The sequence below is a fragment of the Drosophila grimshawi genome, unplaced genomic scaffold, assembly GCF_018153295.1.
Source record: "Drosophila grimshawi isolate 15287-2541.00 unplaced genomic scaffold, ASM1815329v1 contig_848, whole genome shotgun sequence".
Lineage (NCBI taxonomy): Eukaryota > Metazoa > Arthropoda > Insecta > Diptera > Drosophilidae > Drosophila > Drosophila grimshawi.
Window position 1 is genome coordinate 1,309,184 of NW_025063692.1, and position 11,202 is coordinate 1,320,385.

The 11,202-nt window shown below is 49.1% G+C and overlaps 1 protein-coding gene across 1 annotated transcript; it reads left to right on the forward strand.

Annotated features, from left to right (window-relative positions):
- Nucleotides 1-245: 245 nt before the first annotated feature.
- LOC6569304 (zinc finger SWIM domain-containing protein 8 homolog) lies at nucleotides 246-10,981 on the forward strand. Its single transcript, XM_043215938.1, has 9 exons — nucleotides 246-915; nucleotides 3,983-4,225; nucleotides 4,290-4,453; nucleotides 4,565-4,875; nucleotides 5,002-8,156; nucleotides 8,208-9,957; nucleotides 10,061-10,399; nucleotides 10,477-10,626; nucleotides 10,915-10,981. Exons 1-9 carry the CDS (start codon nucleotides 579-581, stop codon nucleotides 10,979-10,981), a joined length of 6,516 nt encoding a protein of 2,171 aa, XP_043071873.1. The 5' UTR covers nucleotides 246-578.
- Nucleotides 10,982-11,202: the final 221 nt, after the last annotated feature.

Sequence of the window (11,202 nt, forward strand, 5' to 3'; positions counted from 1 at the left end):
ATGTATATACGTACCTGTAAATAAATAGTTTTGAAATCAATTTAAACAGCACTTGACAACTGAAAAGAAAACAGTAACAAAAATAACAACAACAACAAGAAAAGAACACAAAGAATCCGCTCATCATTTCGCCTTTTACACGAAAACCTGAGCGTCCCAAGAAGTAAATTGCACTTTATCAACAACTGAGAGAGAGGAAAAAAACAAAACAGAAAGTCAAAAAAAAAAAAAAAGAAACGAAAACAAAAACATACAAAATATCCATCCAAAAAGGAACAGCCACAAAATCAACTGTGAAATCAAAATTGACAAAAAGCTCGCGAGACTTTTAAGAGCTCGGCTTCAACCTGGCGAATCGCAACGGCAGCAATAACAACAACAATAGAGCCGATGCCGCTGCTGGCGGCGCAGCCTCTGCCGCTGTAGCCGCCGCCGCTGGCCGTAACAACAACAACAACAATAATAATAATGCAGCTGCCGCCGGTGGTGGAGCAGGAGCAGGAGCTGCTGCAGGCGCTGGCGCCGATGCAAATGCTGCTGCTGCCGCCGGTGGCGGCAACGAGTGGATACCCGAGGAAATGGATCGCTTCAGTTTCGACGACTCCATACGATTCGAGGAGGATTCACTGTGTAGCTGGAGCTCCGAGGCGGAATCGTTGTGCAACAATTGGCGCGGCTGGAAGAAGCCATCGAATTGCTCCATAACAATGGGCCCAGGCAACAATGGTATTGGCCTCAATCCAGGCACTGGCGGCCCCGTTGCCCACGCAACCGGCAGCAGTGGAGGAGGCGCCACATACGGCAGTGCATCATTGGGTTACGGCGGTGCACCCAGCGGAACTGGCAGCAGCAATGGCGTTGCCAACAACTCCTCGGCCACAGTTACAGCCGGCGTTCATTGCGGCCGATATTTCGGTGAGTATATTTTTAATGATGCCTCTTCATTTTTGGAATGATTTACTAAAATGGCTCATACACCAATCCGATCCTATCATATCCAAGTCCTATATTCGAATTGAATTTGAAGTATCTAGCTCTTATAGTCTCTGAGATCTGCGTGTTCATACAGACGGACGGACATGGCTATATCGCCTCGACTGTTGACCCTGATCAAGAATATATAGACTTTATGGGGTCGAAGTTGCTTCCTTCTGCCTGTTACATACATTTGCACAAAACCATTATACCCTTTTTACCCACTTTTAATGTGTTCAGGGTATAATTAGCTAAGATCGAATTACTTTTACAAAAATCAAAGAGCGTTATGGAACTCTGCTGGCCTCAAATAAATACCATACGTAACGACATGAATTGGGTTGAGAATTAAAAAGAGTGTCCTACTCTGATCTTTTGTTCTTGTCTGGAACTATGCAAAACTGAAGATTTAAGTGTTCTGTGCTTATTGCAACCTAATCAGTTAGAAGCATTAATTCTTTGATGCATGTCCCAAATTCATTCGCATGTGTGTGTGTGTGTGTGTGTGTACTATAAATGTATGTAATTGTATATTGTACGTATGTAGATGTATATGCATATGCGAAATTGGCTTAAAGTGGCAGCTACAACAACAATAACAACAATTTCTGCCTGCGTCTCTCCTGTTTATCGCTAAAGTCAAAATCACGACTTTTGCGGCTTGCATTTTGCTGCTGCCTTTGTCCATTTGGGTCCGTTACCTTCCACCTCGCCTTTACCTTCTCATTCTGTCTGTGTCCCTCTGTGTTGTTTTTGAATACCCTCGTTTTATATATCTATCTATATATATATATATAAATGGTTGTGTGTGTGTTGAGTCTCGTTCCTCACATTTTTTTGTGTTCTACGTTCGCGTCCTGTGCTGTGCGCCGCCGCACCATATCAACATATAATCTCAGCAGCGCTGCGACTGCGCTGCATTTACTTTTCATTGCTCTTTGTTTTGTTGCTTTTGTTGCTGTTGCTGACTGTGTGTGTGTGTGTGTGTGTGCATGCATTGGTACGCTAGTTTTTTGTTGTTATTATTTTTATTTTTTTTGTTATTGGGGGCCACGCATCTTACTAGGTGAGCGAGCACAGCCAGCTGCATTTTGTGTATTGTATGTGTGCGTGTAACAGACACACATACATGCATATGTACATCATGTGGTTATAAACCTGTGTTGTTTGTGGACTGTGTCTGAGTTTAAAAAAAAGAAGAAAAACAAAACAACGCTTAAAAAAAGAAGAAAAAAACACGTCAATGTGATGTCGCTTTTGCAATTTGCTTGTGCTGTCGTTTGTGTCAAGGAACCTTTCAAGGATAATTCCCAAATAAGTGTGTGTAATTGTTTACATACACACACACATACATACTTATGTACATCGGTGGCAGCACCTGCTTTGCCCCAGGAGGAACGACTTAAAATACCCTTAGGGTAATGTAAACAACTATTATTGACAATATATGTTTGTGCGTATGTGTGTTTGGCGTTGCCACATGCTAAATTAAATAAATATCCCAATACGACATTTAATTGATGGCTGACAAGTGACCGCAGCGAATTACACATCACACATTACAGATTACACATACGCATAACGTTTGAACTAACTTATTTGTCCATTATATATATATGCAATTTGTGAGCATATCGGTTTCCATGCACATCCGGAAATACGAGCAAGCCACGAGAAACACACTTTTTCCAAGCTGCGGAATTTTGACCTCGTATTTATTTTTGTTTGTTTTGATAACCTGAACTCTGTCCTCGAAGCAATTTCATTTAAAGTGGCAACGCTAGCAACGACAACAACAACAATGCGACATTCGATTTGCAACAGAAGAGAGGGAGGGAAATGCGTGCAGTTGTTTTTTTTTTTGCTATTGCTCCTGCCTGCCTGCCTGCTACTGGTTGCAGAGTCAGCGAATGGTTAGCGCGAATACAAAGTGAAATAGGCATGAATAATAACTCTTGACGCTTGCGAAAAATGACTTTGGATAAAATGGTGCCAGAGTGTCTGAAATTAAGCGACAGCGAACAAGCCAACGAAGGAAAAAAAGCGTATGAACGAAAACAAACAAGCGATGCGCTGGCCGTATTTATGTATGTGTGTGTGTGTGTGTGTGTATTGACAGCCGACAAAAACTTACAAATCGATATCGAAAGAAGTACCACATTAGCAAACAGTCTTATTGATAGTGAAAGACAGCGAAACAGGTTTCCTTAAAAACTTAAATTCAGCTGTTTATATATATATATATGTATGTATATATGTGTGCATATATGCACATATGCACTGTGTAGGCGAACTTGAACTTTGTTTTCTTGTCGGCTGTGCGCGCGACCAACTTCGTTGTTGTTGTCAATGCTGCGTCAGTTGGTCGTTGGTCGTTGGTCGTGTTGAAGGCAAAAAGAAACAAAAATAAACTGAATAAACTCATCATTGTTTCTGCCTCTTTGTTTTACGCTCTAAAGCGGATGGACACGACCTTTATATTTTTGTATGTTTGTATGTTTGTATGTATGTATGTATGTATGTATGTATGTATATGTAGCTGTAATGTTGTTATTGCTTATGTTGATGTTGATGTGTTGCCTTTTTATCCATTTGTTTATTTGCATGTCAATTTGTTGGGTTTTGTTGTTTTGTTGTTTTGTTTATTTACAAGTCAATTGCGGTGCACGTTGATCCATAAATATGCATGTATTTGTGGTATGCAACAAACATTGAAATGAGCTCTTCAAACATCTCGAACAACTGAACTCGACTCGTGTTTACCTCTGCAGCGTCTGCTGCAACTCGGTGTTTCTTCATGTAATTTGGTTGTTGTTTAGATTATCCCTAACACAATGAAGGGAATATATTTATTTAAGGGAGTGTATCTATGCTGTAAGGTTGCCATATCAATTAAATAATCAGTTTGCCCATCGACTAGAATGTTCTTCCTTTTGTGTGCAGTGCTACTGCTAGGAATTTACTTACCATTTTTTAATATTCAACAACAAAATACCTCAATTTGCAGAGGTATCGTCGCTTGCCGAGCTCGCCGCGCGATGTGTCGCCTCGTATATACCATTCGAGCTGGTCGAACACGTTTATCCGCCCGTGCCGGAGCAGCTGCAGTTGCGCATCGCATTCTGGAGTTTCCCGGACAATGAGGATGACATACGGTTGTATTCGTGCTTGTCCAACAGCTCGGCGGATGAGTTCAATCGCGGCGACCAATTATTTCGCATGCGCGCCGTAAAGGATCCACTGCAGATTGGTAAGTGCAATACGATTACATATCTCTCTGTATATATTTAATGCAATTTATTGAATTCAACCAGGTTTTCATCTGTCTGCAAGCGTTGTTAGCCAAACGCCGCGCACATTTTTTAATGTCGCCGTCACATTCGATCGCCGCCGGATTTCGTCCTGCAACTGCACCTGTAGCTCATCCGCTTACTGGTGCTCCCATGTGGTTGCCGTCTGCTTGCATCGCATTCATTGTGTACGTACTCCTCCTCCAATTTGCAAATGCATTAATCAATGCATTACGTTTCTATCTTGCAATAACAATCCTCGCATCTTTTATTTCTTTGCTAATCTGTGTGATGTTTAGCCGCTGGAGGTCTGCCTTCGCGCACCCGTCTCCGAGTCGCTAACGCGCCTGCAGCGCGATCAGCTACAAAAGTTTGCCCAGTATCTGATCAGTGAGCTACCGCAGCAGATATTGCCAACAGCTCAGCGACTGCTGGATGAACTGCTCAGTGCCCAGCCGACGGCAATAAATACCGTCTGTGGGGCACCCGATCCGACGGCGGGGGCGTCGATAAATGACCAGACCAGCTGGTATCTGGACGAGAAAACGCTCCACAATAATATCAAGCGCATACTCATCAAATTTATTCTGCCGGCGCCGATTGTTTTCAGGTAAGAGGAGTCCCCTTTTTACTTGTTATCCAACAATTATTAGTTGGAACATTATCCATGAATATTACCTGTGATCTGTGATGTGTTATCGTTTTTAATATATATATTATATCTCGCATTTCACAGCGATGTCAACTATCTGACTAATTCGGCGCCACCTGCGGCAGCTGAATGGACATCGTTGTTGCGTCCACTGCGCGGTCGCGAACCAGAAGGCATGTGGAATCTGTTGTCCATTGTGCGTGAGATGTATCGACGATGCGATCGGAATGCGGTCCGGCTGCTCGAGATCATAACGGAGGAGTGCATGGCCTGCGATCAGATGCTGATCTGGTGGTTTCAAACCAAGCTGGCACTCATGATGGGCTCCCATGGCCACAGCGGTGGCAAGCACTCCAATACACATTCAAACTCGACGGCGCTGCAGCATGCGTGCAGTTCGTTGTGCGACGAGATTGTGGCACTGTGGCGTCTGGCCGCACTGAATCCGGGGTTGGCACCCGATGAGCGCGACATGCTGCACGCTCAGTTTACGGCTTGGCATCTAAAGATTCTGGATCGTGTGGTCAAGAGTCGTATGATGCCATCGTCGTACACAAACAAACATCAGCAGAATTCACGATCCGAAACGGAGCTGTTCATTGGCTTCAAGCCGGCAATTGAGGCGTGTTATTTGGACTGGGAGGATTACCCAATACCGGGCGTAACTTACACACATGACACAAATCCCATTTACTATTCGCCCTTCACGTGTTTCAAGCATACGGACCCCAAGGGCGAATCGTGCAGCGTGACGGGTGTCACCAGCCAGCTAAACGCCACCCAGGCACTGATAAGCAACAACAAGCACTACAACTACTTTAGTACATCCAACGATCATGGCCTGCATGCGAGCGCCTTCAAGCAGCGTCCGGAACGAAGTGGATATCGCGACCGTTTCGATGCTGGCGGTGCCGAGTTCTTTGGCTCACCCAACGAGTCATCGTCCTTAAATGCTGTCCTGTTGCTGGCCAGTGTTAATGCCGGCTGTGGCATGGGCGTTGACCGTGACGCCGCAATTGCATTGGCCGCCAATCCGACGCAACAGCAGCAGCAGCCCCAGCAGCAACAACAGCAGCATCAACAGCAGCAGCAGCAGATGCTGCCCCGAGCTGTCGTTACACCCAAAGTAAATGCAGGAACAACAGCATCAGGAAAAGTGGCATCTGTTGCTGCATCCGGTGCCGGTGGCGATGGCAATCGGTCTAGCGCCAGCAGCGAGGGCTTCTGCGAGAATGAAGACTTTGGCGGCGACAACAGCAGCAGTCACAACTATTGCACCGAACGCGGTCCGGTGGCTGGCCAGAATCAGAAATCGCTGACCGAATCCGATTCGCAAAGCAGTCTGGATGCTGTCTCAGCTGTTTCGCAACAGAGCAAGGATATGCCAATAGCAGCATTAGGAGCAGCAGGAGCAGCAGCTGTTGCTGTTGTTGTGCCTGGCACACCGGACTATAGGCAACAGGCGTGCTCCACATCAGACACCTCATCCGCATCGTCGGCTTCGTCGTCTGCGTCTACAGCCTCCGGCAGCAGCAATAGTTCCAGCTCATCAATGCTGAAAACCGCTCCCAATGCACAGCAGCAACAGCAACTTCAGCAGCAGCAGCAGGTGTCACGTCGCCTGTCCAAGGATGAGTCTTTTAGCAGCAGCAGCGATGAGTTTGCCCAGGTCGCAGCAACTTTTGCAGCAACAACAGCTGCAGCTGCAGCAGCAGCAGCACAAGCAACAGGAGCAACTGGCAGTGACTCGACGCCTGGGCCAAGCACTTCAGCAGCAGCCCGGGCCGCACTGGCAGCAACAGTAGCCAACAGCAACAGCAGCACTCCAGTCATGGACCAGGCACAAACATCTGCAGCACCACCAGCTGTGCCAGCAACTGCAGCAGCAGTGTCAGCAGCAGCGACTGCAACATCCACTTCAACAGCAGCAACAGTTGTCGGTGCCGCGAACAGCAGCCAGAACAACACGGGTGGACAACGTGCCGCATTAACTGGCGATAAGCCGCATATATTTTCAAATGTGCGGCCCTCGGAGGATGCCTGGGACATACTGTTGGCTCGCGCGGAGGGTCTGCACGCCCATGGACATGGCCGGGAGGCATGCATCCTGGCTGTGCGTCTGGCCGAACAGATGCTTGCCAATCCGCCCAATTTGCTAATGGAATTGCCGCCGGCGCCAAAGCGCAAAGGTAAAAAGCAGAACGTCAATCCCATCTCGCATCAGTTGACAGTGGTTGCCTCATCAACGCTCTCCAAGTGCGCATTCCTCTGCACTGTGCTCTACGAGAGTTGGGAACACTATCACCTTGGGTTTCGCATCTGTCTGTTTGCGTTGGAGATGCCGCGTCCGCCGGCGAGCACCAAGCCACTCGAGGTGAAATTGGCCAACCAGGAGGCGGACATACTGGCGCTGTTGAAACGTCTGCCAGTGTGCTCCGCCGAGTTGCAGGTGATCCGCGAACGTGCCGAACAGCTGCGCAACGGCACAATCAAGACGCGTGGCGAGGCTCTGCTTCCGATCAATTTGGCATCGTTCATATTCGATGCACTGGTGACGCCAGCCTCAAAGATGGCAACGGCCAATGCCATGCCTGATCTGGCTGGTGGCATGGTGCGCCGTCAAAATACGGCGACAATCTATAAGCAGCACAACGAGGAGAATATGGGCTTTGAGGCAGCAGTCGCAGCATTGGGCCTGAAGGCGAACGTCTCGGAAGCGGAGCATCCGCTGTTGTGCGAAGGCACACGTCGGCAACGGGGCGACTTGGCACTGGCGCTACTCTCACACTACAAGGATGAGCCGCGCAAGATAGCCAAGATAATGGAGAAGCTGCTGGATCGGGATATACACACGCTGCTCAAGTCGCCACTGTTGCCCGCCTACTACTCCAGCCATCCGCCGGTGCGTACGCCCAGCAGCCAACAGCCAATGCGACGCGATGAGCATGACTATGCAGCAAATAGTGGTGCTGGTAATGGTGGCGGTGGTAATGGTGGTGGTGGTGGTGGTGGTGTTGCTGGAATCATCAATCTATGTGAACAACTGATGCCCAACGATTATGGCAGCGTTGGTGGCAACAGTCGGCCGCATAGCTCGACCAGTGCCGAGCTGGAGCTAAGCATGTGTGCCCTGAGCATGGCCAGCAGCAGCAATCAATCGTGCAGCAGCAGCAATAACAATGGACAAGCCCAAAATCTAGTGGCGGCACAGCCGGGCGGCAGTTCCAGCAGCAGCAGCAGCAACAACAATGCTAATAATTCAGTTGCAGCAACAGCTGGCAGCGGTGCAGCAACAACGGCCAGCAATAATAATAACAATGGCAGCAGTAACAGCAACACTACCGGCGGCAACAATAACAATAACAGCAACAATAGCAACAACAACAATAATAATGGCAGCAGCAGCAGCAGCAGTCGCAGCAAGGAGAGCCGCTATAAAGGCAAACGCGCTTATCCGTCGATACCCAATCAGCCATCGGAGGCAAGCGCCCATTTCATGTTCGAGCTGGCCAAAAATGTGCTGACGAAAGCGGGTGGCAACAGCTCCACATCGCTGTTCACACAGGCCAGCACCAGCCAGAATCATCATGGTTCGCATCGGGCTCTGCATATGTGCGCCTTTCAGCTGGGCCTCTATGCGCTCGGACTGCACAATTGTGTCAGTCCCAATTGGTTGTCGCGCACCTACTCTTCGCACGTCTCCTGGATACTCGGCCAGGCGATGGAGATTGGGGCGCCAGCGATTAGTTTTCTAATCGATACGTGGGAGGCGCATCTGACGCCGCCCGAAGCGGCTGGCATGGCGGATCGTGCTTCCCGTGGCTGGGACAGCAATATGGTCTATCCGGCTGCAGAGCTGGCCCTATCCGTGCTGCCACATGCAGCGGCCCTAAATCCCAATGAGATACAGCGCGCCATACTGCAGTGCAAGGAGCAGAGCGATCTAATGCTAGAGCGTGCCTGTCTCACGGTCGAAACGGCCGCCAAGGGTGGTGGCGTCTATCCGGAGGTGCTCTTCCAGGTGGCACGCTACTGGTACGAGCTCTACACGCGCAACTCGCCCAACAGCAGCGGTGCGGATCATGAGCAGCATGACGACCAGATGGAGCATTCGGCGGTTAGTTTAAGTGCGCTCATCGAGTCTCAGCAGCAGCATGAATTGCAACAGCAACAGCAGCAGCAGCAGCAACAACAGCAGCAGCAGCAACAACAGCAGCAGCAGCAGCAGCAGCAACAACAACAGCAGCAACAACAGCAGCAACAACAGCAGCAACATCAGCAACAACAGCAGCAGCAGCAGCAGCTGCTTATGAACGCTGCTGCTGGTGGAGGAGGTCCGTTGGCGGGTCCGCCTGTGGTCAGTTCGGCGCCGCAGCCATTCCAGCCGGGTGTCGCCACATTGGCACCCATTGGTCTCGCGCCTTATGGGCCGTATACCTTCTGCCAGAGCATTTATGCACATCATCATAATCTCGGCTATCCGCCTGGCCAGATGCAGATGTATATATCAGCTGGTCCACCGCCACCGCCGCAGCCGCTTTACGCTGGCTACTCGCAACAGCAACCGCCACCGCCGTCCACACAACAGCAACACGTGCAACAGCAGCAGCAGCAGCAACAACAACAACAACAACAACAACAGCAGCAGCAACAGCAACAACAACAACAGTCGCTGGCACCACCCACAGCTGTGGTGCATGCAGCATCGGTGGGTCATCAGGCGCCGCCAGCGTTTCAGGCACCGCCTCCGGGCGCCTTTCAGCCGCTGCCACCGCAGGCATATCAGACACTGCAGCCGGGCCCGCCTGGTCCGCCCATGGGTCAAATGGCGCCAGCCTATTATGGACCACCGCCGCCACCGCCACCGAATGGTGGTGTGGGCGTACCGCTGCGTCAACATCCCGCTCAGCATCCAGCACAACATCCAGCCCAGCATGCCGTGTATCCGTTTATGCAGCAACAACCACCCCCACCGCCGCCACAGCATCAGCAGCCGCCATCGCAGCCGCCGGTGCGCCAGCGCCAGCCGCATCAGTTCACGTAAGTTTCTGATTAACTGACGATGTCGGATCGATCAAATAATTGACTTTGTTACATGTTCTTATCATCCTCTCTCCCTCTCTCTCTTTCTATCTCTCTCTAGATCGACTCAGCTGCGTTATTTGTTGGCTGCGTACAATGTTGGGATGCTGGCCATGGAGACGTTAGCGCGGCGCGTTCACGACGATCGACCGCAGGCAAAGTACGCCCGGAATCCGCCGTATGGCGAGGATGTGAAATGGCTGTTGCGTATTAGCAAGAGGCTGGGCACACAGTATCTGCATCAGTTTTGCATTTGTGCGGTCAATTCGATTGTGAGTCCGTTTGTGCTGCATGATGTGGCCATCGAATCGGCCCATTATCTGGGCAGGAACAATCATCAGCTGGTCATGCAGCATCTGCGGTCGGCCCTAACGCCCTTGGTGCAGAAGTGCCAGCAAATGTGAGTTGTGATGCGATATATATTCTTGTTGTGTTGGCCACTGATTAACTGATGACTGATGATTTTGTGTTTTGCAGGTACATTCAGTGCATACACCAGAAGCTATATCATCTGACTCAGAGCGATTATGAGGAATTTGCGAGCATTGTGGTTGCAGCACGAGCTGCCTTTCAAATCACACCCGAAGGCAGTGCACAATTCAAGGATTGGCTGCAGTCCATCAAGCGGTCAGTTTGCTATCGCATTCCATATGCATTAAGTTCGTTTCTCTGATCCTTCACTGAGAATATCAAGTCAAGGCTAGGACCAAAGTGGTTGACATGTGCCATATAATATAACAAGAACTACATACAAATATGCTGATGTATCTGAATTAATTATATAATATATGGACTTGTCAACAATACTTTTTATATTACTAGCATTTTGTTGCTGTTCTGTTGCTGTTCTTAAGCCAGTGTTGCAATCTCAGCAATATGTTTTAATTTGTTGTTTGGTATTTTAATTTTTTGCAGCTCGAAGTCGTGCAAAAAGGAGCTGTGGACACAGATCAATGCGGCACTACAAAGCAATTCCAAATGACAAAGACTTGACTCCTGCAATATGATGACGGCGACGACAACGGCGGCAACAATTGCAGGCGTCGCCACAGTTGGCGCCAGCAGCGAAAAATCTTCGCCGCCGCCGCCAGCAGCAGCGCTGGTTAAATCAAGGACACTGGGCACAACGTCCACGATGCCTGGCAATGTCAATAACAACATCATCAGCAGCGTCACAATCAGCAATAATTCCAGCCACAACAG

Excerpts from the sequence above, each read along its gene's own strand:
- LOC6569304 (XM_043215938.1), top strand. The coding sequence starts at position 579 with ATGGATCGCTTCAGTTTCGACGACTCCATACGATTCGAGGAGGATTCA. Across the intron at positions 4,226-4,289 it reads AAAGGATCCACTGCAGATTG|GTTTTCATCTGTCTGCAAGC; the intron begins GTAAGTGCAATA and ends GAATTCAACCAG. Across the intron at positions 10,400-10,476 it reads GTGCAGAAGTGCCAGCAAAT|GTACATTCAGTGCATACACC; the intron begins GTGAGTTGTGAT and ends TGTGTTTTGCAG.